The sequence below is a fragment of the Enhydra lutris genome, unplaced genomic scaffold (genome assembly GCF_002288905.1).
Source record: "Enhydra lutris kenyoni isolate GAN:26980312 unplaced genomic scaffold, ASM228890v2 scaffoldscaffold12, whole genome shotgun sequence".
NCBI lineage: Eukaryota > Metazoa > Chordata > Mammalia > Carnivora > Mustelidae > Enhydra > Enhydra lutris.
The window spans coordinates 24,786,000-24,811,814 of NW_019154096.1; the positions used below are offsets into that span (position 1 = coordinate 24,786,000).

The window sequence follows — 25,815 nt, forward strand, 5'->3', positions numbered from 1 at the left end:
CAACAGGGTCAGCTGGGAGAGTTTGGGATGGCCTCGTGCCCCTGAACTCCCATCTCTCTCTGCCTCGGGCTGCAGTACCCGCTGGCCTTTGCCCTCAGTTTCAGCCGCTGGCTATGTGCCCACCCCGAGCTGTACCGCCTGCCTGTGACCCTGAGCTCAGCAGGGCCTGTGGCCCCTGGGGACCTCATTACTAAGGGCTCTCTGGTGAGTGTGGCTGGCTGGCTGGGGCAGTGGGAATGGGTGCGGGCTGTCCCCGGGGCTGGTGGGCCCTTGATTCCTGATGGCTTGGATTAAACATCGCCCTCCTTCCCAGGAGACAAAGAGGCGATGGCCTTTGGGGCGGCAGACTTCCTGGGAGTGATGTGGGGTTGATCTCAGGCCCCAAGAAGCGTTTGCAGCTTTGGCCACTGCTGTTTTTCCCTCTCATCATTCTCGAACCCACGTGCTGCAGGCGAGGAGCAGGAGGCCTGGTTTGGATGTCTTTGCCACCAGCCTCTCATTGTAGAGCCTTACGGTCCTCCTCTGGAGGGTGGGCACTATTGCCTTTCTCCCTGCTGGGGTGGTGATGAAGCGCCCAGTGTGCAAACGGGCTTCGTGGACTGTAAAGTGCTGGTGTCTGCCCTCCCCTGCCCCGCCTTGGGCCAGGCTCTGAAGCTCAGTCAGCTGCTGGGGGTCCCAGGCTTGCTGCTCTCCCCACAGGGGGCGGATGACCTCATCTCCCCAGACGCTCTCAGCACCGTCAGAGAGATGGACGTGGCCAACTTCCGCCGGGTACCCCGCATGCCCATCTATGGCACGGCGCAGCCCAGTGCCAAGGTGACCACCCCAGGGGCCCCAGAACCACTCGTGGGGTCAAGGGGGGTAATGGTTGAGCCCTTTCACTGATGGCCCACTGATGGTCTCCCCCCAGGCCCTGGGGAGCATCCTGGCCTACCTAACCGATGCCAAGAGGAAGCTCCGGCATGTCGTGTGGGTCAACCTGAGGGAGGAGGCCGTGCTGGAGTGTGACGGGCACACCCACAGCCTGCGGTGGCCTGGGCCCCCCATGGCCTCCGACCAGCTTGAGGTGAGGCCCTCCTGCCCTCTGCAGACCCCCACCTTGGAGGCCTTCTGGGAAATTGGGCCTGGAGAATCTTCAGAAGGTCCCAGGCTCCTCTTGTAAATGGAGAAACTGAAGCCCCAGGAGGAGCAGACTCAGGGAGTGGCTGATTCGGGACTCCCACTTTGGTCATCTCCCTGGCTCTGGGTCTGGCTCTGACCCCTGAGGCTCAGGAAGGGGCAGGGGTCCACCCGAAAGCCAGGACCTGTCCTGGCCATGGCAGGCTCTGGCCTTCCAGGGGGGCCCGGAGGCTGCCTCAGTGGCCTGAGCCCTCTGTCCCACCTTCCTCTAGAACCTGGAGTCCCAGCTGAAGGCCCACCTGAGTATGCCTCTCCCAGGCCCAGGGGGTCCAGCGACCCGCAGGTTCCAGACATGCCGCACCTCGCAGGAGGTCTTCGCCCAGCACCGCGGGGCCTACCCCGGCCTCACTTACCACCGCATCCCCCTGCCGGACTTCTGCGCCCCCTGCGAGCAGGTGAGGGGGCTGTGCGGGCTGGGCCCCTGGGGAGCCAGAGCAGGCCCTCTCCCACCCCTGCTCTGGCCTGGGCCGTGGCTGTGGGCACAGATCCCCCCAGGGACTGAGAGCTTGTTCCATGAGCCTCCAGTGGCTTACTCACTCCTTTCCAAGGTTCGAGTCTGGGGGTGTGTATGCATGTCTGTGTTTATTCTGTGTCTCAGGTGTGTGTGTGTGGGAAGTGTATCCACGGTGTCTGTAGCGAATGTACGTCTGTGGGGGAAGTGTGTTTGGAGTGTGTGTGGGTGTCCTGTGGAGTGAGTACATGTATGTGGTGGGTGGGTTGGTCTGGAATCCGACGGACATCTTGTCTTTCCCGGGGGGTATGTGGCAGGCGTCTCTGGGGAGCTGTGTGGTGTGGTGTGTGTGTAGTGGGGTTGTGGGGTGCTTGTGTGTGTCCAAGGTTGTGTGCTGTGTGTGTGATCTCTGTAGGATTGTGTTTTTGTGTAGTGTGTGTTTTAAGGTCCGTGGGTACGTCTGTGGTGCGTGTGGCCAGCCCTTACTGCATGCGGGTCGCTGTGATACGTCCGTTGTTCGGGTGGTGTGTCTGTGCGGGGTGTGGTTCCGGGCTGGGTGCGTGTGGGGACAGGTGACCGCAGCCTGGAAGGGGCGGCCTCAGGGGCTGGTAGGTCCTGCCTCTGTGGGTCTGGTTGCCTGTTGTTTGTCGCCCCCTGGTGGACCCATGCTGCGGGGATCGGCTGAGGTCAGACCCCTGCCCCCAGGCTGGGACCTGGGTGGGGTCCCTCTCAGGCAAGTAGTGGGGCGGGGGGTGGGGGTGGGGTGTACCTGCGCAGCCCTGGGGGATGGAGCACGTGGGCGTGACATACACATCTTTTGTGTCCTGCCTGGTGGAGGTTGTCTGTGCGTGTGTGGGGGCGGAGTGGATGGGTGGGTGCCTGGGGGAAGAGGGGATGACACGCTGGGGGCAAGGGGTGGGGGTGGCTGTTTATAAGCATGCCATCTTGTATCTGGCTGTCCCACAATGGCTGCTTTGGGATTGCCTCTTGGAGGGGTGGGCCACATCTGGAGTCTGCCTCCTGCAGCACCGGCTGCCTGACTCGGACCCTGGTCTCCCACGCAGGATTTCGACCGGCTGCTCGAAGTTGTACGGGCTGCCCTTGCGAAGGACCCGGGCACTGGCTTCGTGTTCAGCTGCCTCAGTGGCCAGGGCCGGACCACTACTGCCATGGTGGTGGCTGTGCTCGCCTTCTGGCACATCCAGGTACGTGTGGCTTGTCCTGTCCTGCCTGCACAGGGCAGGGTGCTACTTGGCCCCTGGGACCCTGGCTGTGGCAGGAGCATGTGGGGGACAGGGATAGTGCACAGCATGGTCCCAGAGCCTGTCCCATCAGTCCTGGGCAGAGGGCTTTGGGGCTGGCAGACCCCTGGCAAGGGGTTCCTCACGTTGGGGAGGGGGCCACCTGGACGGACGTGCTCCCCGTCCCAGCAGCTGTCCTCCCTCAGGGCTTCCCCGAGGTGGGCGAGGAGGAGCTCGTGAGCGTGCCTGATGCCAAGTTCACCAAGGGCGAGTTTGAGGTGAGCACACCCCACAGGGCCCCGTGGGGACCCCTGGGTGAGGAGAGAGGGCTGACAGTTCTGGGGGATCTTCAGAGCTCCTCTTAATTACATCACCTTCTCCCATGTCAGCATCTCTGTGCTCCCCTGCTCCCATTTCACAGATGAGAAAACCAGAGCACAGGTCAGCTTGGGCTCTTGAAGAAGAGGGGACTAGACTGATTCCCCCCCTGCCACTTGGCTCTGCCACTGGGCTCTGCCACTGGGCTGCTCTGTGCCCTAGGGGAGGCCTTGGCCACATTTTGTCTGGATGGCACTGATGACTGCCTCATAGGCTCTGGGGCCCCAGCTGTGGCTGGTAACCTTGATGCCGGGCCGTGACCTGTCCCACCTCACCCCTGTTTCAGTCCAGGGCACTGGGTGGACAACTGCTCACATTTCTGATTTAGTCACCCCTGTATTGTGCACCTGCCACATGTCATCACTGCAGACACCCTGCAAGCAGGCAGCGGGATCCCTATCTTATGGGGGTGCTCAGAGCTGGCACGGGTCTCTCTGGTGTTGGTGCTGTGGCCATCTGGCCACACAGCATTCCCCTCCCCCACTGACCCTGCTGTCTGTCACCGTGGCCTTTGCGTGCTCCCTCAAACTTGCCAAACTCCCTCAGCTTCTCGGCCTTTGTGTCCGCTCTTCCCTCTCCTGAAACTCCCCTCTTCCTTCTCACTGATTCATTAATTCTTAGATTTTTATTTTTTCATTGTGGTAAAATGTACATACCATATAATTGACCATTTTAAGTGTCTTTAAGCATATAGTTCTGTGGCATTGAGTACATTCACTTTGTCGTGCAACCATTATCACCATCCGTCTCCAGAACTTTCTCTTCATCGCAAACCGACCATACCCATGAAACAGGAACCCCCCATTGCTCCCTCTGCAGCTGCTAGTGACTACTGTTCTACTTTGTGTCTCTGTGGATTTGACTGTTCTCCATGCCTCATACAAGTAATATCACCCAGTATTTGTCCCTTTGTGTCTGGTCTATGTCATTTAGCGTCATTCCTCCATGTTGAGTGTCTTTTCACTTTCACTCCTTTTCAAGCCTGAGTAGTATTCCCTTGTATGTGTGGACCACGTTTTGTTTATCCACTCATCTGGTGATGGACACTTGTGTTATTGTCACCCTCTGGCGACTGTGAGTCATGCTCCTGTGAACGTGGAAGCCCAAATACCTGTCTGGATATCTGTTTGCAGTTTCAGAGGTGGAATTGCTGGATTGTACAGTAACCTGCTTGATTTTTAAACGACAGCCATATTGTCGTTTGTGGCAGTGGCGCCATTTTACATACCCACCAGCAAAGCACAAGAGGTTGAGTTTCTCCATGTTTTTCCCAACACTTGTTGTCTTCTGTTCTGATAGTAGCTGTCCTGGTGGATGTGAGGTGATACCTCATGGTTTTGAGTCGTATTCCCCTGATGACGAGTGATGCTGAGCATCTTTCCAGATGCTCGTTGGCTGCCTGCATGTCTTCTGTGAGGAAATGTCTGTTCACGTTCTTTGCCCATTTCTGATTTGGTTTGTTTTGTTGCTGAGTTACAGAAATTTTAAATATATTCTGGATATCAATCCCTCAGTAGGTACACGATTTGCAAATATTTCCTTTCATTCTGTCAGTTGCCTTTTTATGGTGTTGATGGTGTCCTTTCTTTGGTTGCCTGTACGTCTGATGGCCTGTCCAAGAAGTCACTGCCACATGTGATGTCATGGAGTTTTTCTCTGCATTTTCTTCTGCCAGTTCTATGGTTTTAGCCCTGGTTTAGGTCTTTGATCCTTCTTAAGTTAAATCTGTATGTGAGGGGTGCCTGGGTGGTTCAGTGGGTTAAAGCCTCTGCCTTCGGCTCAGGTCATGATACCAGGGTCCTGGGATCGAGCCCCGCATCAGCTCTCTGCTCAGCGGGGAGCCTGCTTCCCTCTCTCTCTCTGCCTGCCTCTCTGCCTACTTGTGATCTCTGTCAAATAAATAAATAAAATGTTTTAAAACAATTGTTTAAAAAAATCGGCATGTGAATATCCAGTTTTCTCAGCACCACTTGTGGAGTGGGCCTTGAGGGGGCCCTTTGTGTGGGGTGAGCCTGTTGCTGGGGCTGGAGGCCCCACCTACCTCCCCCGCTCCCTTAGTTTTCTCTGTGCTCTCCTGGCCCCAGGTGGTGATGAAGGTGGTGCAGCTGCTGCCTGATGGGCACCGCGTGAAGAAGGAGGTAGATGCAGCCCTGGACACGGTCAGTGAGACCATGACGCCCATGCACTATCACCTGCGGGAAATCATCATCTGCACCTACCGCCAGGTGAGCCTCGCCCTGACCCGGGTGTCCCACCCCCAGTGCGCAGCGAGCTTGGGGCTGACTGGACGTGAGGCAGCTAGGGCTCCCATGGGACCCTCATCAGTTCTGTTACTCCTTCACCTTCTGGAAGTGACCTGGGAAATGGAAACACGCCCGGCCCCGGCTCACCCTGGCGTGATTCAGGGAGTTCTTGGTGAGGTACGTGTGTGTCAGGGATGATCAGAGCGTTTGACACCTCTGGCAGCCCTGGAACTGGTCAGGGATGTGGCCAGTCAGAACCAGCACCCCATCCTGACCCCTGTGGTGCCGAGTGTTAACCCTTCAGGTTCTGGGTCGTGGGGGCTGCTGAGGGTCCCAGGCAGGAGTCAGGTAGCTAGATGGGGCCACTCCAGGGCTTGGCACGTGGCCATCTAACGACCGGCAGGGCACCCGTTCAGTGTTTTAACGGCTGATGCCGCGTGACTGCAAAGGACCTGTGTATGTCTGTACTACCCGGGAGCTGGGGCTGGCTCCCAGATTGACCTCCTCCGTTAAAAATTGTGTTTGGGTGACTCATTAAATGGTAGCAATGAAAATGTTTCCATAAATTTACAAACTTTCTGTAAAAGCCCAGAGTTTCAGCCTATTTAGAAAAAAGTGTGTCGTTCCCTTAGCTATCGGTGGGGCCCTGTCATACACAGCTCTCCTGGCTCTGTCAGATGATTTGACATTACCTTCTGGTAACCATGTTCACCCACTCCCATTCCAGAGGCCAGGCTTCTGCTGACCTCAGCAGTGGGAGGATAGGGATCCCTGAACCCCATGCAGGGCTCCCTGGTGCAGGGGTGATGGGGTGGGGTGGGGGTGGAATGGAAGGAAGATATAGAGTCATTCCCCAGTATGGCCGCTAGGTGGCCTTAGTAAGCTGAGCCTGGGTCAAATTTTCAAAGAGGCTGAAGAGCAGAAGGCCTTCATTCTCTTATCTGGTCCTTTTCACCCTGGTGACACACTTGTTTCACACGGGAGCTTTAAAACACTCCCATGCCTGAGTTCCATCCATAAAGTCTAACTTACTAGGTCTTCTTGGGGGGCCAGGGTGTGGGTGTTTGTAATGCATAGTCAAGGTTGAGAACCATCTCATCTAAGCGGGAGTCCCCAGCTGCGGTGAGTTTCAAGATCACTTGGGGGGCCTGTTCTGGGCTGGGCTCCAGTTCTGAGTTTCTGATTCTGTAGGTCTGTAAAGCTCTTAGATGATGCTATGCTCCTGGTTGGGGGCCCCTTCTGGGGGATTTGCTCAGCCAAGTCTCACCCTTTTGCTGTCTTCTAAATGACAGCTTTATGGAGATAGAATTCACGTACCATACAAAACAATTATTTAAAGTATAATTCCCTGGTTTTTAGTACATTCCGAGAGCTATGTAGCCATCATCACAGCCAGATACAGAACATTTTCATCGCCCCATTTCGTCCTCCCCCAACCCTAGGCAGCCGTGAATCTACTTTCTGCCTCTATGGATTTGCCTATCCTGGACATTTCATAAAAATGGAATCACGCACCATGTGGTCCTCATGACCAGCTTCTTTCACTCAGCACAATGTGTTCAAGTTTCATCTGTGTTCTAACCAGGATCATGACTTCATTCCTTTTTGTGACTAATATTCTATTGTATGGATATATCACATTCTGTTTTTGGTGTCATGCCTAATCTAAGCTCATGAGAATTCACCTCTAAGAGGTAAGTAGTTTTCTTCTAAGAGTTTTGTAGTTGTAGCTCTTACATTTAGTCTTTGATTCATCTTGAGTTAATTTTTATATATGGTGTGAGGTAGAGATCCAACTTCATTCTCTTGTATGTAGATATCCAGTTGTCCTTGCACATGTGTTGAAAAGACAGTTCTTTCCCCCACTGAATTATTTTGACACCTCTAAAAAAAATCCATTGACTGTAAATATGAGGGCTTATTTCTGAGCTTTTAATCCTGTACCATTGATCTGTTTGTGTGTTCTATGCCAGTACTATACTGTCTTGATTACCATAGTATTGTAGTGAATTTTGAAATTAGGAAATGAATTCTCCAAGTATGACTTCTTTTTCAGAACTCTTTTGGCTATTCTGGGTCCCTTGTATTTCCATATGAATAGAAATTAGGATTAGCTTGCTAATTTCTGAACAACAAAAAAAAGCCAATTGAGATTTTGATAGGGATTTCGATACAGATCAATTTGGGGAGTATTGCCATCTTAACAATAGTTCTTCTTTTGATGCATGAACATGAAATGTCTTTCCATTCACACAGGGCTTCTTTGCTTTTTTACAAGATATTTTATAGTTCCAGAGTGTGAGTTTTACACTTCTTATATTAAATTGATTGATAAATAACTTACTGCTTTTGTGCTATTGTAAATGGAGTTAATTTCTCAATTTCATTTTTTAGTTTGTTCATGGTTACTATATAGAGATACAATTGTCATTTGTATATTGATCTTCTATCTTGCAGCCTTACTGAACTAATTCATTAGTTTTCATACTTAGTGAATTTTTTAGGATTTTCTATTTAAAAGATCATGTCATACGCAAATAGAGATAGTTTCGCTTCTTCCTTTCTAATTTGGGTACCTTTTATTTAATTTTCTTGCTTAATTGCCCTGGCTAGATCCTCCAGTGGAATGTTAAGCAAAGTTAGCTAGCAGAGACAACCCCCCTCTAGTTCCTGATCTTAGTGGGAAAGCTTTCAGCCTTTCACATTAAATCTGATTTTAACTGGCTTTTTCTTTTCTTTCTTTCTTTTTTTTTTTTTTTAAATATTTTATTTATTTATTTGGCAGACAGAGATCACAAGTAGGCAGAGAGGCAGGCCAGAGAGAGAGGGAAGCAGGCTCCCTGCTGAGCAGAGAACCAGATACGGGGCTCGATCCCAGGACCCTGGGATCATGACCTGAGCCGAAGGCAGAGGCTTTAACCCACTGAGCCACCCAGGTGCCCTAACTGACTTTTTCATAGATACTCTTTGTCAGCTTGAGAAAGTTCCCTTCCATTTTCAGTTTATTGAGTCTGTTTTTTTCTTTTAATGAGGAGATGTTGACTATTGTTAAATGCTTTTCCATATCTGTTGAGATGATTATCATGGTTTTTGCCCTTTATTCTATTGATATAGTATGTTATTTTAATTGAACTTTAGGTGTTAAACCAACCTTGCATTCTGGGATAAATCCTACTCAGTCATGGTGTGTATCTTTTTATGTTGTTAGATTTAGTTTGTTGAGGATTTTTGTGTCAGATTCATAAGAGATCTCAGTCTCTTTTGTCTTTGTTCAGTTTGGCGTTAGGGTCCTGCTGGCCTCACAGAATGTGACTGTCTCAATTTTGCAGATGAGACCGAAACCTCAAGAAGGGAGAGGCCATCATACGTGCATTAGTCAGCTCGGGCTGCCACAATAAAATACCACAACCACATGGCTTAAACAACAGAAATTTATTTTCTCACATTGCGGAGACTGGAAATTCCAAGATGAAGTTTCTGACCAATTTGTTTCCAGAGAGCACTCTCACCATACTTGTGCACGGCGACCTTCTCTCTGTGTCCTCCCACGGCCTTTCCTGGCTGCCTGGATATGGACAGATGGTGGGATGGGAGAGAGAGAGAGGGAAGGGGCTGTCTGATATCTTTTCTTATAAGGACACTAATCTTAGAGATCCTAGAACAAAGGAAGAGCTAAAAGCAACCTCAATCCCAGTAGCTGGCCAGTTTAAAACAGGGAAAGGACCTTTCTAGGGTTGCCAGTATATAACCTTGCTAAATGTGTCCATTTTAAAGAAAGGAGAGATGGAAGGAAAGAAAGAAGCAACAATTTAAAAACCTAACTACCATATACACGGTTGACATTTCATTTAAAAAAGGATATTTTAGTACCAGAAAGGTAGAATGGATGTGATCTGGGAGTAGAATAGACATTATCTCAGAGTAGAGTCCTTGAACAGATTTATGTTTCTAAGTTCCTGTGGATCCGTGCAACTGGTTATGGACCCAGATTTAGGAATCACAGCTTTTGGTGACCAGGCCCCTATATCCTTTAGAGAGAAAAGGCAGAATGTCTTTCCTCCAAGGTCACCCTGCATTTGACCTGGCCTGGCTAGACCCAAAGCATATGTCCTGCTAAGGTCAGGATGGCCTGAGCTGCCCCAGCTGCCTTGAGATTAGAAGGGGCCTCTGGCCTGCTCTGTGCATGCCTATGTGTGGACTCTGGAATGGCTGGATTGTTCTGGGCTGATGGGCAGAAGGAATGTGGGTGTGGGAGTTGGAGGAGCCTGGGTTTCAACAGCCATCTTCATCCTCTCTGACCGCCTGTGTCCCCACCTGACAGGCAGGACCGATACTGCTTCCTGGCAGGGCTGTGTGTGAAAAGGACATAAGGGACCAGAAGTACAGGGCTGACACACAATAAGTGTTCGACTAATGGGAGGGCTCTGAGGATCCCTGTAGGGCCAGAGTGTCCTGTGATGTCCTGTAGCTTCAGAATCCCCACAGAGATCCTGAGGTTTCAGCACTAAAGAACTTACAGAGCATTTGTCCCCTCTGCTGACAGATGAGCTAGAGAGCAGTTTTCTAGGGTCCCATGTGCGTTGCTCTCAGAGCGGGGCTGAGAGGCGAAGAGCCTCGCTCCCAGACCCCAAGCCTCTAAAAGTTACTCCAAACCTCCCCAGCACCTGGTCCATGTTTAGATTTTCTCAGTGGTCTCCCAGAGTCTTTTTGCGGTTGGATCAGGATCCAGATCAGAACCACAGATCACATGTGGCTGATGTGGCCCGTGGAGCCCAGGGCTGCTCTTCTCCCTCTCCTTCCCCTGAAGTGTAACCCCAGAGGGAAACGGGTTGCTTATTAGACACCTGTGGTCTGGACCTGGCTGGTCGCACCCCAAGCTCTAACTAATCACAGGTGATGCCATGGGCTTCCACGGGGGTACGGAAGGTCCTGTGGTGTCTCTTGGGACCGGGCAACTGCTGGAGGTCGTCCCCTGGATTCTTTATTTCACTGAGGGTTTGCAAAATGCTGATACGCTGGCACTCTCATTCCCCCTCCGTTAGCTAACTCAATCATTCCAGAAAGATACTCCCCACCAAGGTGTGGCGGAGGCAGAAAGGCAGGGCCCAAGCTTGGTTTTTCACTGGACTTGCTCGTGTTAAAGGAGGTTTGCAAGGTATGCTTCTCTAAAGCCGAGGGGAAGGATGTTGGGTTCGGGGAGCCTCTGTTCTTCCAGACTCGGACTTGGAGCCTGTGATGTGGGTCTGGGTGACTGGGGTGGTCTCGGAGAAGGAAGATGGAGGAGCTCCTGAGGGGAAGCTGGGAGTTGCCAGAGGCCAGGGCTGGAGGCCGGGAGACCCAGCCTCCACATGTCCCGACTCAGAAACAGTGTGGGAGGTGCCCCCACGAGGCTCACTGAGCATCTGGCTCAGTGCTCACTTGTATCTGTGCCTAAGGAAGGGGAGGCTATACCTCACAGCCATGTGTGCATTTGAGGAAGGGAGGCCCTGGGCTTGCCCAGGAACCCATAGCTGGTGGATGGCAGGAGGAGAGCAAGACCCCAGACCCGGACTTCCTGGTCGGGCCCTCTCCGCCCTGCCGCCCAAGTTGGAGGACAGTTTCAGCTCCTTCCCACCTCAAGCCCTGCTGCTTCTGGGGTTGGGGGAAGCAGAACTAGAAGCCATAATCCGTGCTCTTGGCCTGAGGTGGCCAGAGGACAAGAGCACATCGCAGACTTGGGTCATAAACACAGAGGGAGGGATGGGACTACAGCTGCACACACGTTTTCCACAGAGACAGGCCTTCCCTTGTATGACAGTCTTGGCCCCGCTCTCTGCCTAGGCTCATCCCTGGCAGCCCAGCAATGTGTCCTCCACTTTCTAGAGTGCAGTGAGACTGGGCCAGGGCCTAATCTGGCTTATGTGTGTGAGGGGGCCAGAATGCTCAGGGCATTTTTAAAAACCACCTCAAAAAGAAAAAAGAAAGAAAGCTCTTTGAACTAAGCCACTCTGTGAGGTGGTGATAGAGGTAACAAGGCTGGGCCCCAGCCCACAGTGGGACACCATCTGGTGAATTAGTTGTTTCCTGCTGGGCCTAGAAAGGGAAAAATATTTGTGACAGAAACTCAGGTCAGGGCTCCTGGAGGAATTCCTGCTAGAATCATTAATGCCAGCGGCCTTTTCCTTAGCTTTGGCTGGTGACATTTGGCTGGTGACTGTTTTGAACAGTCTAATGTGTCTCCCTTCTGTCCCTTCAGAAGGAGTTTGAAGAAAAACTGAGATAAAAGTAGCCACACAGAGAGGAATTAAATGTCCTTTGGTCTTGAAGTGAGATTTCGTCTATAAATCTCTAACTTTGAACAGTGCTTTTTGAGTTTTCTAAGAACTTACTCTTTTGTCTCCCTTGGTACTCGGGGTGGCTGGTAAGGAGGTGATGGTAGGTTTTACTAGACCATTTTCCTGAGGAGGACACTGAGGCCTAACGACACCATGATCAGCTCGAAGCAGGACCAGAACCCGTCTCCCAACACCTCAGCCCATGTTCCTTCCCTCCCCGACAGCCATGACCCAGGGGGCAGTCTTATTGTGGTGGAAAAAGGAAGGGGCCAGTAAGGGAGCCACCAGGGCCTACCACACGCGCTGCCCTGGGTTGCTGCCGAGTTGCCAAAACGTCAGAGGTTTAGCTGGGTGCCCGCAAAGACAAAGGGTATTATCTTCAGATGACTTTCAGCCAAAGTCGTTCCCTGAAGACCTCATTCCAGTAGGCAATGTGTCTCCAGGGCCTGGGCTGTGCAATTAGAGTGGCCTTGGAATGCTGTAAGCTGTCACAGAAAATATGATGGAAGGAAGAGTTGCTCGGGTGGACGAGCGGCTGCTCGAACAGTGTGTGCATGTGTGCGTGTGCGTGTGCGTGTGCGTGTGCGTGTGTGTAGGGCACGTGTTCTCAGACCTGAGACCTCTCTTGCTTTCCCCTCCTTCCCATGGTCTGGCTGAGCCGGAACGATCTTCCCCCTCCAGGGCGACCTCCTGCTTTAACCCTGCTGCAGCCATGCCCTGCCCACCTGCCCTAAGCCAGGCGTGGCCTTAAGTGTGCCCCTGGAGGCTTGGAGCTCTCTGTGGTTCGGGAGGGGTCTCCGTCTCAGCCCATACATACACTCCCCAAGGAGACCCGCCTTTGTGCTCACTGCTGCCCCTGTTAGCCTTCTGGTTGTCCCCCTGGGGGTGCTTCTTTCTGCTGCTCATCTCTCTTCTACTGGGCCAGGGCTCATCTCTGACCCCTTGAGCCCCAGATCCCGCCTGGGGCAAGTAGGGCTCCACAGATGTCTGGCCAGTGAGCAGACCGGTGAGCCGAAGGCTGAATAAGTCACGGTGTGATTAAATAGGAAAACTGACTCCTACCCTTCCTTGTACTTTTTTGTTCTTTGTCCACATTGTTGGTGTGCCAGGAGAGGGCGCTCTTCTCTAGCTGCCCAAAATGCTGAGTCTGGGTGGGAAGCCCCGAGTTCTGGCCAGGCAGGGCTCTGCTAGGAGCTCCCTGCACAGCCCTGGGTGGATTGCTTTGGCCTGTCTGGGCCTTTCCTTTCCCATCTGTCACCTGGGGTCACTGTTGCTTCTCCAGCTGCCTATAAGGGTGGCAGCGAGCACAGCTTGTTTCCAAGGTCAAGTGAGAGTGGGGTGTGTCGGGTGCAGTGGGCAGGGGGGCTGGGACACCTGGCCAGCTCACGAGCTTACGTACAGGGCAGTGGGCTCCCGAGGGCTGTCTTGGCACCGCATCCCAGAGCCTGGCCTAGGAGTAAATGACGTTTGTGGAATGAAGGGCGCACAGAGAAGCCTGTGTTGCCAGGTTTAGTCCCTTCCTGCTTTGAAAGTACTGAATAAAATGTGTTCTTTGGGGGCATCTGGTTGGCTCAGTTGATTAAGCATCTGCCTTCAGCTCAGGTCATGACCCCAGGGTCCTGGGATTGAGTCCCACATCAGGCTCCTTGCTCAGTGGGGAGCCTGCTTCTCCCTCTGTCTCTCCCCCGCTTGTGCTCTCTCTCATGCTCATGCGCGCTCTCTCTCTCTCAAGTAAATAAATAAATCTTTAAAAAAATGTTTTGTTTTGTTTGGAAAACTGGCTACTTGTCTATAGGCCAAGGGCCATTTTCTCTCTTTTGGGGATGAGGTGTAGAAAGCATCCTTGTGCTCGAGGCCCTGGGACAGGCCCGAGGATGGAGTTTGCAGGGACTCCTAGAAAGCCTCTGGAAGCGGGTGGCACTGATTGCTTGAGAGCCAGTGTCTGACAGGGAGAGGGTGGCACGGGGCTTTGAGAAGGATGAGGGGTTGGCGCTCTGGGACCTCGCCCCTTAGAGACTAGCCGTCTGCAAGGGCTGCCCGCCGCCTGCCCAGCTGGACAGGAGAGGCCACCAGACCATCTGTGCTCCTTGCTATGAGTGGGTCAGGGAAAGGGCAGCAGGCGGACTCCAGGAACAAAGGTGTCTTCCGGTTGGGACTGACTCAGGCCCTGAGCCTGGCCTCGCTTGCCCTTCTTGTTTCTCTCCTTGGGCTCTGGTTTTCCCATGGCCTGGGCTGCGTCCAGCCCTCCATGCGATCGGCAGGTCAGCTCATCTCTTTGACCTCGGCTGCCCCTTCTGGAAAGCAGAAGGGTTGATGTAGGTAAGCCCGGGCTGTCTGTGATGCAGGGCTTGATAAAAATGGGAGATCGAAGTATTCAGCAGACATTTCTGGTAGGCCTCCTGAGTGCCAGGCACTGTGCTAGTTCCGGAGATGCCTCGTGGACAGCCTAGGGAAGTTCCTGCCTGTGTGGAACCCACACTCCAGGGAGGGAGACACACGAGGAACAAGACACAAGTCAAAGTCACGTTGTGTCCGGTTGGGATGCGTCTGTGAGGTTAAGGGGATTGCAGTTTTACATGGGGTCTGGGTCAGGAAGGGGCTTGATGAAAAGGTGCTGTTTGAACACAGACCTGAGGAAGTGAGGGAGATCCATGCCGACATCTGGACAGAGGGATATGGCAGGTGCAAAGGCCCTGAGGTGGGGGCTTCCTGGTATGTTTGAGGAGCAGGAGAGGAGGTCAGAGGTTACAGGGGCAGGGGGCAGGCAGAATGGGGCCTGGTCTGGGATTGCACAGACGATTACACAGATGTCGGCTTCTATTCTGAGCACCAGTGGGGGCTTGTGGAGCGGGTTGAGCAGAGGAGCAAATGTAAGGTTCTAGCTGGCTTACTCTGGGGCTGTGTTGGGAATAGTCTGTAGGAGTGGGCTGAGGAGGACCAGGAAGGCCAGTCAGGGACTGTCACTGAGGTGACCCAGCTTGGGCTGAGGTGATAAAGGGGCGAGCAGCAGCTGGGAGTGTTCAAAGCAGTTGACGAGATGCCCTGACTGGTTGGCTGTGGGGCTGAGAAAGGGCGAAGTTAGGGCGGAAGACCAGGTTTTGGCCTGAGCAGCGTGAAGAATGGACGTTAAGATGGGCAGACCGTCCAGCAGGTTTTGGGAAAGCTCAGGAGGTTCACCTGGGACATGTTTTGTGAGTTTCAGAAATTGGTTTGGTATCTACCTAGAGCTCTTCAGCGTGGCGGTGCGCTCGGATTCTCCATTCAGCCCGGAGTCTGGATTCCCGGAGGCGGAGGTGCACGTGTGGGGTCCCCAGTGTCCTGTCTGAACTCTAGGTTCCAGAGGGCACTGGAAACATGAGAGTGGCTGAGCTGGCTGGGGAGTCTGTGCTTATCCTCCAGCTGGACGCCTGCTGCGCGCCTGGTCTGTGTCCTGACACTGGCATTCGGGGTATTGGGGAGGATGGAAGTTGTAAACCTCATTATAATCTGATGCCTGTCCCCAGGATTGTTTTCAAGACTGATCATTCCTTGGGGAGCAGAGGAGACCGAGAAGAGGTTGGAGCACTCAGAGCGGGCTTCAGGAGAGCCGGGGCTCGGCCTGGGCCTGGAGCGCTGAGTGGAGCAAGGCCAGGCCTGGTGGAAGGGAAGGGCTTTCCAGGCAGAGGGAAGGCAGGGGGTCAAGGTACAGAAGCAAGAGTGAGGCGGGCGTGGTTGAGCTTGACGCCCACAGGGCCCAGAGGGGTCAGAGAGCTGGGCATTTGGAATTTGTGTCCCAGCTGGGAACTCTGACGTTGGGCGCTTACTTAGCCTTGCCCAGCCTCCTCTGCAAAATGGGTGTCCCTCTAGGAGACATTTTAGGATCTAACACTCCGTTCTGGGTGTGACAGGCTCAGCCTGGCACGTGGCATGCTGTAGACCCTTGACACACCTGGGGAGGGGGATCAGCCCTGCCTCGGTGGGTCTCTTCCACGTGGCCCAGCAAAGGGCAAGAGCTTCAAGAGAGCCATGACTGTAGACGCTGGGCCTATGTGGATGCCGGCCGACCGCAGGCCCGAGAGAGCCAAAACGCCCAGCACCCTTGGCCACCTTTCCTGAGCCTCTTCTTTTTTAGGGCTCGGTCCCAGTGGATGCGGAAGCCTTGTCCAGCGCCACCACAGCTAATGACCGCCTGGCCTGCCAGGCCATTTAAAAACAGATCTGCTATTTTTATCAACAGGAGGAGGTTGGCCTATCCTTGTCCCCAGACAGTGCCCACATTGGGTTTTAAGGAATTTTAAGGAAATCGGGCGTTGATAGGAAGATGGGTCATTGTCTCAAATCACAGACTATGATTGCTCTCAGGAAGTGCCCACAGAACCTTCTGGGGGGGTGTCAGGTGTCACCTTTACTTACGGTCTGAATTTAGAGATAATTCTACCCTACCTTGCCTGTAGGGCTCAGAGTCACCCAGCCTCTCCACCCTGAGTTTTGCTCAGAGGCGGCCCTCTCTGGTGTATCTGGGAGCAGCTGGCCCCTGTCCCCATGGGAGTGAGGGCTTGGGGAAGACAGGTCTGGGTACCTGTGCCCATGGGCCAGCCCTGGAGCCGTGGGCTTCTCATGCCCATGGGATGTTTTCTTAGCGCTAATTGAACGTAGTTTCAAACGGGTCCTGTCTTGTGGAACTGTGGGTGATTTTCCTTCCTTCAGTAAGCTGCAGGGATGGAGATGGGGAAGGCAGCAGGAAGGATGGGGCGGTGAGTGGCCCGTGCCGGACAGAAAGGCCCTCCTTAGGGAGAGTGGGGTGGTGGTGGATTGGCCATACTTTGTCTCTAGGTAAATTTTGTTTTGGGGGATCCACTACCTAATTTCTAAACAAAAATGCTTTTTTTTTGAGCACCTGGTGGGTTGATCCTTAAAACAAGAGGCACTCTGCCCTACCCTGCTGCGGTCATCTCGGGCAGCAGCCCTGGGGCCATTTCCACCCTCACCCTCTCCAGAAGCACTCCATGGCCCCTTTGTCTGTAGGATCAGGGCCTGGCTGGCCTTCCACATCCTATTCTTGTCTCGCCTCATTGCTTCTTTCTCTGTGCCGCCTCCCCTGTCAGTCTGCCTTGGACACCCCTCACTCTCTGGCCCCTTCCTCCTCTTCTCAGGGCACCTTTCTGCCTGCCCCTTTTCCTAACCCACCTCAGATACCACCGCCTCCTTGATGCCCTCCCTGGTCCGGCTCCCCTCCCTGTCTCAGTCCCCTGACCCAGCTGCTCTGGTTGCCCTGGGACTGTCCTCAGCCACCCAGCCAGCCCCCGAGGGTCGCTGCAGGCGGGGCCCGTGCACGCATCATCCTCGTGTAGCTGCTCTCTCGCAGCTGTGTCTCGCAGGGAGCCAGAGCAGTGGCTGTGGGCCCCTTTCCCCTCCAGGGCCCCCTCCACTGCCCACCTCCCACCCTTCCCTGTCCCCAGTGCCCCAGAGCTCCTTCTTACTATGTCCTTGCTCCACCCTGAGGGAGGCTGTTACTTGAGGCAGAAGTGAGAGGTGGGGAACCACAGGCCCTGCAGACGGCCCCACTCCAGCTCCGGGTTCTTGAGGCTGTGGGTCTCGTCATGTTTGGGGGGGGGGCCCCCCCCCCCCCCCCCCCCCCGCAAAGCCTTCCTGCAGCTGGGCTGAGGTGTGCCTGTGCTGGAAGTCTTCTGGCAACGGGCCTGCTATGGGGAGGCAGCCCTTCCTGGTTCCTGGGTCTCTGGTTTCTAGTTCCTTGCTGTGCCCTTGAGGAGGCTCCTGGCACCTGAGGAAACAGCCCCCGGGCTAGCCTTCCTGGAGCACAGGGAGCTGCGGTGGGTGGATGGAGGCCTGGAGGGTGTGGGGTGGGGTGTGGTATTCCCTCTCCTGGGCTCCCCCTCTAGGGCGGGCTGCACGTCTGTGGTGGGACAAAGGAGCACCTCAGGCATGGCAGCAGGGACACGGTGCCACGGGGACGCCGACTCTGTATGCCTTGGGGTGCCCACTAATGCCCACACCGAGGAAGCCTCCAGAGCACCCCACTTAAGCCCTTTCTCCTGAGCACAAGCCTCCTGGGAGCCTTCCGGTCAGAGGTCATTCCTGCCCCTACACCTTCAGTGACTCCCCTGAGCTAAAGCCATGGGGCTCTATCCCGTCTGCAGAGTCCCCCGGGAGCTTCTCAGGACGCTGACCTGTACCCCGTGTCTCGAAGGCTCTCCTCTGACGGGTCTGAGCTGGGGCCCCGGTATCCGCATGCCAGGGTGGGGAGCTGGGCTAGAGTAGAGTGCGGGCTTCCACAGTCGGCTGCCAGCCCAGTTCCCCGTCTTGTCCCTTCACACCCTCATTCCAGCCAGGCCAGCGCCTTCTGGGTCCCGCCTGCTGGGTGCTGTCTGCGCACCATCTGCACCGCCCCACGGGCTGCTTGTTCTCTCCACCCCGACCCCAGCCAGCCTGCACTGCCCAGCCACATCCCATGCTCTCTCCCTAGTCATGTGGCGGTCCCCTCTCTCCTGGCATGTCGCCTGATGCCGTCCTAGAGGGGGCTGGGGATGGCATGTTAAAAACACTGATGCCCCCTGACCTAACACACACCTCTTTCTTCCCTCAGCCGCCTTATCTTTGGTCACTCTCCAGCCCTGGTGGCCTTTCTAGGATCTATTCCAGCCTTGGGGAGGGTAGGGCCAGGGTCAGGGGGCTGGATTCACCCCGCTTCTGCCCCTGATCCTGAGCCATTTGAGAAACGGGCAAGAAAGTCCATTAAGGACCTGTCCGGGCCAAGGCCAAGGCGGGGGCCGCCCTCCCAGGCAGAGACACACGCACTAGCCTGGGAGCCACGGGAGGCCGTAGAGCTCAGGCCCCGGGGGCCAAGGGGAGGCCGTGCTGCGTCCAAGGTCAGAGCCCCCATGGCTCAGCCTTGCTCTCCTTTGGCCTCCCTGGAACCTGAGCCGGGGCCATGCCCGGGGCCTCCCTGTCCGAGTACCTTCCTCCTGTCTAGTCCCGGAGCTATGTCTGTGTGTGTGTGTGTGTGTGTATGTGTATCCGTGCGTGGGGTGTGGCGATGGGCCCCGCGGTGACTCCCACTCACTGCCCTCGTCCTCCAGGCGAAAGCGGCCAAGTTGGAGCCAGAGGCGAGGCGGCTGCAGCTGCGGAGCCTACAGTTCCTGGAACGTTACGTGTACCTGGTGCTCTTCAATGCTTACCTCCACCTGGAGAAGCCCGACTCCTGGCAGAGGCCTTTCGGCTCCTGGATGCGGCAGGTGAGAGGCTGCCCTGCGCCGCCCCCGCCGGCCCCGCTGTCATTTGGCTCCGCGGAAAGCTTCCATGATATGGGACCGTGTCTCTATCATCAGCATTGGGCGTCCAGGCTGGTCTCTGCTTGTGGCAGAGGACACGACGTGGGAGGCGTTGGAAGCGGGAATCAGTGTTGGGGATGATGAGGGATACGGGGAAGAGTACAGGGCAATGTGCCCGGCCCTGCCCTGCTCTGGCATCCCAGAGCTGAAGTGACCTGGTGCTTCGTGCCTGCTCTCTTGCTCATGCCTGCCCTGGGCTCCGCGAAGGGCAGGATGGCATGGTGGCCCCCTTCCGGCCCTGATCTGGGACAGGTGGGCCCTTCCCTCTAGCTGTCCTTGGCACAAAGGTGGGATCGTCTCGGTGCTGTCCCTGCCACTTGAGAATGCCGTGGTGGGGATTCCATGAAATAGAGCAGGTGCTGTGTGCCAGGCCCCGTGTCAGGTCTGCCTTTCGTGGTGGCTATGCTCTCCCGTGGCACAGGGGAGGAGACTGAGCACAGACAGGGGAAGTACTCATTCACGGTCAGCGGGTGGGGCCGCTTGGCTGGCTCCAGAGCCCACAGTGTCTGGCCCGAGATGCCTCCCTCTCGTTGCACCTCTACCGTCCCTCTCTCTGCTTGGCCTCCTGGATCCTCTAGTTCTTCCTCGGCTTGGCTGGTTTTAGGGGCAGAGCAGAGCTCCTGCCTTGGCACCTCTAGGTCTGGAGAAAGGCCTCCATCCTCCGCCTGGCACAGTGGCCTGTAGTTGTCTCTCCACCGGGATACTGGCCTCTCCTGGCCTTGCCAGCCTGTCCTGATGACTCTCATCTGGACTGGAGACTGGACTTAGCTTCCATGGGGCAGGTGGGCAGGAGAATGGGTGGCGACCCCGGCCAGAGTGGACATAGGAAGAGCACTGAGGCTTAGGCAGGTGTGCAGCTGGGGTCGGAGCTGCCAGGGAATAGAGGTGGGGGGCCACGGCCAGGCCTGGCAGCTGCTGGGGCCTTGTGCTGAAGACAGCTTTAAGGGTGGTCCTTGGGAGGATGAGTGTTGAGTCAGGGGACCCAAGTCCACACTGGGGCTGTCCTCTTGAGCAGGCCTGGACTTGGCTTCCTTTTTGGACCCCTGGGTCGTGGGGAACTTCAGACACTTCTGCTTGGGTTCTGCTTGGGGAGTGGACATGGGGGAACCAGGGGCTGGGCAGGAGCTTGGTCCCCTCCCCAGCTGAACCTAGGTGCTGTGTATTGGGGGCTGTCAAGGAAGGAGAGAGTCTGGGAATGGGGGCTCCAGCCTCAGTCCCTCCCTTCTGGGGATGCATGGAGGGCGGGGTGAAGGTTGCCTTGGGGACTCTGGTCCGAGTGGAGCCTGTATCCTCCCCATCTCCTAGGATGGTGGGGGGCTGGTCATTTAATGGTTTGCCTGGGCCGCTGGGCCATGGGCCTGCATGGAGCATGTCCAGGAAGGCCCCTGCCTGCCCACCTGAGGGGAGGCCTGGGGTAGGCCTGACTGGTCCACATCTGGAACACACAGTCCCAGGGCTCCGGCTGGCTCCTGCGCCCACACTGCTTTCTCCAGCCCTCCATGGGGATCCCGGCTGTAATGCCCTATGCAGCCGGGCCCGTGACCCTGAGCGTCTCAGTGGGCACATTAGGGCTGCATGGGCACAGGATACTTGGCTTCCTGTGCTGCTGTCCTCTGCCTTGCTATCTGCTGGGTACTTTCTGTGCTTCCGGATCCCCCGACATCGTCCTGGATGGTAGAGGATGAGGAAGCTGAAGTTCATGGTAGTCAAAACGGAAGCTTGGTCAGGGCCTGATCTGGTGGAAGGCAGCGCTGGGCCCCAGCCTTACCTGTGTGATCTGGAGCCCAGCAGGGGGAGGGAGTGGGGGGGGGGGGCGTGGTGACGTGGAGGGGGCCTCTCCCCCTGGGACTACCTCCCCCATCTCTGCTGTCTTCCCCAGGTGGCATCGAAGGCGGGAGTCTACGAGATCCTCAACCAGCTGGGCTTCCCCGAGCTCGAGAGTGCGTGGGACCAGCCCTTCTCCAGGCTTCGCTGCCGGTGGCAGGAGCAGAGCCGCAGCCCCGAGCCCTCCACCCCTGGGGACTTCCTGTAAGATGTGCCCCCCAATTCCTGCCCACCCCCCACCCCCCACGGCTTCATGCAGGCTGGGGGTGCTCCAGGTGCTCTCCACGGGGAGTGCTCTCAAGGAATCTGTGTCCCAGCTTCCCGGAGACACTGGGGCGGGGTTGGGACCCTTTTTCAAAAAGAGCTTTTTATAGGACAAATAGTGCACAGTTATGCTTGTGAACAGCAGGCGCGTGCGCCTTGCAGACTGCCGACGGCTTCCGAGGAGCTCAGTCCCCAAGTAGCCGAGCAAAGCTCCTCGCCATGGCCACGTGTGCGCCCTCCTCTCTCACCCCACAGTGGTCCCAACAGCCTGGGGTGCTGGGCTGCTTTCCCTCTCTTGCTGCCCTCCCTGCTTGGTTCCTGGTCCCCCGGGAGTGGACAGGGCTCTGGTGGACTTGTTACCTTAAGGCAGCTTCCCACCCAGTGTCCTTGCCTCTCGTGCCCCATCTCCAGCCTGGAGACCTCAAGAGTGAGACCCCATGGCCTGCTGGGTCTGGCAGAGGCTCTGCCTCTCCTTCCTTCCCCGCCCCGTCCCCTGGGGCTGGCAGGACTGCGGAGGTCCTCCAGCTGGAAGGGCAGAGTCCCTCTCAGGAGGCAGGAGCTTCTAGAAGGTGGTTGCAGCTCTATAAAAGAGGCCTGCCCTGCTTTCCAGAGAGCCAGGGTGGGTAGTGCTGAGGAAGCCCAAGCTCCCAGCAGGGGGTCCCTCTTCTTCCCTGCCCTGGCTGCCCAGATGGCCCCAGATCCCCTCCAGCTGCAGCAGGAGCCCCGAGGATGGCTGGGTGATCCCGAGTGAACAGCGGAGTATGCGAGAAAGCTGAAGGGTGTTCCAGGCCATCCCAGCTGAGGACCCCTGAGATTTCCCTCCAGAGGGAGCAGAGGGGCCGAGGGTTGGGGAGCAGGAGGCCTTGGGAGCAGCTGTCCCCACGGTGGGAAGGCTGCGGGAAGTGGTTGGCCCTGTGGAGGTGAGTCGTGCGGCTCTTCATCTGGGGACCACTGTCTGCTGACGCCCTGGGTCTGGTGGTGTGGAGGCTGCCCCTTAGGCTTGGCTCGTGGCAGCCTGGGAGCCCTCCCCGGTTGAACGCATGCACTTCTGCAGAAAAACAGCAGAGGCATCTCTGGTCCTGGGAGGAGAGGCCAGAGTTGTTCACATCCACCTAGTAGTGGAAAATATTTGGCCATTTTGGCTGAAATCTTTTGCAAAACTACTGTATGTCTGTTCATTACCTTTTCAGATTTGTTTTTTTGTTTTTAGTTTTGCATGTATTAAAAAGTTTTCATTTCTTTGCAGACAAGGTCTAGATGAGGGGTCACAGATCAGGCTGAACTGGGAGGGATCCTCTGTGTTCTCACGGTTGGCCCTGACTTTCAGCTGTGCTGGTCACTTCGCCTCTCTGCCTCAGTTTCCCCATTTGTAAAATGGGAGAATAATACTTGCCTACCTACCTCACAGGGGTGTTGTGAGGACTCATTTGTGACTTTTTTTTTGTACAGAGCTTTTGAGCATTAAAAATGGCTAAATGTGAATTGTGCCTGCCTGCTGATATGTCCATAGTATGTTCTAGAACGGATGCGAGCTGTGGTCCTGGCTCCTTCAGAGTAATGGTTGGGGGGCAAGGTGAGTTGAAAGCACCGACTCTCTGAGAAGGTAGGTTTGTCCAGACATCCCTCTCCTTCCTTCACTTTCTCCATGTGTGACTCTCTCACTCTGGATGCCTGGCTCTGCCCCTCCTTGAAGAACATGGTAAAATAGGCAAATTCATGCTAAAGTGTGAAGGACTGTTGTGTTTGGACATGGAGCAAAATGGAATTTCAGGGGCTATGATGGAGGATGGACCTTAGCCTCTCCTCCCTCCTCTCACTTCTGTAGGCTTTGGTTGGCCCCTTCCAGCCCCTAAATACTTGGACACAACGGCATTGAGAGGTTGGCATGTAAAGAGGCAGTGAGGAGTGTGAGGCAGAGGGCACAGATCCCAGATCTCCCAGCATTAGGGGAATGAGACCTTCTGGGTTATATTTCAGAGGTCAGCTGGGGGTGGTCAGAATGGAACCCAGAGCCTCATGGGTTAAGGGTGATGATCTGCCCAGCCTTGGGGGAAGATCTCCTGGGGTTATTGCCCCGCATGGCCCAGTCCAAGAGGCTCCCTCTGCCTTCTGAATGTGAATGCAGAGACATGTGTCGTCGTCGTGTGTGTGTGTCCCCTCCGGCTCCCTGGGCCATCCCACCTGTGGGAGGGCATCGGGCCGGTACGTGGACGGTACCAGCTCCCATGTCAGGAGCCCTTCTAGGGCAAGACACCCAAAGACTGTTCAATAAGTGAAGACACGTGAAACCTTTGAACAGCCCCTGATGCATCGTAAGTATGCGGTCAGTTTTAGCCAACTTGGCAGAATCAGTCCTTTTGGGGTGCTCAGGAGCAGTCTCCTCACTTATCCCGTGTGTGGTCATCACTATGGGGGCTTCCCTGCGCCTTCCAGAACTTTAGACATCACAGAGCTCTGACCCGCTCAAGCGCCCAGGCTGGGAGGTGTCACTGGGGACAGGGCCTGGGGTCTGTGTTTACTTGCAGTCGAGGAGCCCGACGAGGTCTCTTGGGTGAGCTGCCACACTCCCCTCCTGCTGCCCCCCGGGGCTTGGCACCTAGGCCAGCTCCCTTCATGTGCCTGGCTCCCACGCCCTTACCCTGGGTTCTGTCGCACGGGCTCCTGGGCCTTATGGGGGTCCTGCCACACCAGTTTGCCCCTGTGTACAGACCAGATGGGCCTTCGCTGGGACCCTGCCTGCCTTAGGGATGCATCCGTGGGTGCTAATGAGCACTTGCCGGCTTCTGTGTCTAAGGGTGGGTGTGGAAAGTGAAGATGCCTGTATGGGGGCTGTGGTCAGCAAGTCAACAGTCACACACAGGGCTGTGACAGGGACAGCCCCACCTTCCAGAGCCTGTGGTATTTCCGGGAAGAGAGTGAACGAGTCATTTGCACTGGGGATGGCGAGGACTGGGATGCCGTGGGCTGCCTGTAGATAGGAGCAGTGAGGTCGGGTACAACGTCCAGAGTTCTGCCTGGGGCCCCAGCTTCCATTGCTCCCTTCTGATGGAGCTTAGGAATAAGGAAACACTGAGGGTGTGGACCCTGGGGACATGGACCCCAGAGACACGCTGGGCCCAGAGTCAGGCCCCCTCACCCTAGGACCCCCAGGGCTCAAATGATCTGAGTTATTTCTGACCCTATTTACCCTCCCAGCCTTGACCAGACTCAAGAATTGGCCATAGTCTGTGGAAGGGGGACCCCCAGAGTGCCTTTGGCTTCTCTGCTCGTCCCAAGAACCAGTCTAGGATGAACCGGAAAAATGGCACCCACCCAGATGTTGCCTGACAGATCTCCCCTGCCGTGTCCAGTCCAGGGGCCCCCAGCTTCCCCCGCAGACTCAGCCCTGTTAGGTCTCTACCTTGGTTTTACCTTGAGAAAGGCTGTTTATCTTTCATTCCCATAAGTAAGGCATGAGCAGCAGCTCGCTAGGAAAATTCAACCAGTATCTTCATCCCCCCCTAGCTTACCACGCCCCCGCCCGTGGCTAAATAAGGCAACTGGTGCTGTCCCTGGCTGTGGCGTCCCCCGCCCCTGTGTCTGGCCATAGCAGAGACACAGCCATCTCTGCTCCGGCATCAAGAGTGATTTCAGCATGCGTACTCTGGCCTTTGAGATCTCGGGTGACTCACCTTGTCTCTCCTAGTCTCCAGTTCCTCAACTGTAAAGGAGATTAAAATACTTGCTTTGTCCGGAAAGATCAAAGTGAATGTAGGGCGTCCTAGTGCCTTGTCTTAACACTCCGCAGGAATTCCTGCAGGAATCATCTTTGTTCGAATGAGTTTGTTATTCTAAGACCCTGAGCAAAGGAGTCCGGCCGAGGTGGTGACAGGGACAGTGGCGGAGGTGGTGACCTGGAAGTCAGGGAAGCTTGAGCCAGTAGGCCAGTGATGGCAGGGAGTCAGAGGCTAGTGGGTGCCTCCAGCTGTCTGGGAGGCAGAGCTCTGTCTGTGTGTCCTTCCCTCCTGGAGGAGTCCATCGAGGGGATGAAGGGACGCCCCGTTGTCTCATGCAGCTCTTCTCTTAGGAAGGCCCTGCGGACTTCTCTCTGGTTAGAATAGGTGCGGGGCCCGGGGAAGGGCAGACTTGGCCATGTCCTACAGGAAGCCAGCATGGGGGAGCTCTGGGGGAGCTGACTGGAGAGTGTTTCTTAAGTTTGTTGTGGTTGGATTAGGGCAGACAGCCCAGCTTCCAGAATATTTCCATCTCTGGGCGGCCCAGGAGAGAGCAGCATTGGGCCAGGAAGCTCCAGGGGCCATTAGAGCTGGGCAGTTTCTGCCCACTGCAATGTCTCTCCCAACTGGCCGCCTAGCTTGGGTCTTCTGCAGTGCTCAGCCCTACAGCTCCTGGCCGTGAGGGGACCCTTTCTTCCCTCTCTCCTTCCCCAGCTGTCAGACCCTCCTAGCCTTCTGCTGCCTCCCCTTCATCCTTCATGGGGGGGGGTTCCCCCAAATAAACCTCTCATACATCTAATCCCATCTTGGTGTCTGTCACTCTGAGGACCTGAACAGCACCCCCTCCCTCTTGTCTTGGCCTCTCTGAGCAGCTACTTTG

At 55.5% G+C, this 25,815-nt stretch overlaps 1 protein-coding gene across 1 annotated transcript in view; it reads left to right on the top strand.

Moving 5' to 3' along the window:
* LOC111145115 (phosphatase domain containing, paladin 1) overlaps positions 1 to 21,178 on the top strand; it is a 32,400-nt gene extending 11,222 nt beyond the window's left edge. Inside the window, exons 11-19 of the mRNA XM_022499768.1 lie at positions 76 to 204; positions 700 to 816; positions 911 to 1,066; positions 1,392 to 1,574; positions 2,695 to 2,835; positions 3,078 to 3,149; positions 5,334 to 5,474; positions 18,883 to 19,038; positions 21,014 to 21,178. Of these exons, the coding sequence (XP_022355476.1) occupies positions 76 to 204; positions 700 to 816; positions 911 to 1,066; positions 1,392 to 1,574; positions 2,695 to 2,835; positions 3,078 to 3,149; positions 5,334 to 5,474; positions 18,883 to 19,038; positions 21,014 to 21,166 (1,248 nt within the window). The 3' untranslated portion in view covers positions 21,167 to 21,178. The remainder of the gene's footprint in view (positions 1 to 75; positions 205 to 699; positions 817 to 910; positions 1,067 to 1,391; positions 1,575 to 2,694; positions 2,836 to 3,077; positions 3,150 to 5,333; positions 5,475 to 18,882; positions 19,039 to 21,013) is intronic.
* The last annotated feature ends 4,637 nt before the right edge of the window (positions 21,179 to 25,815 follow it).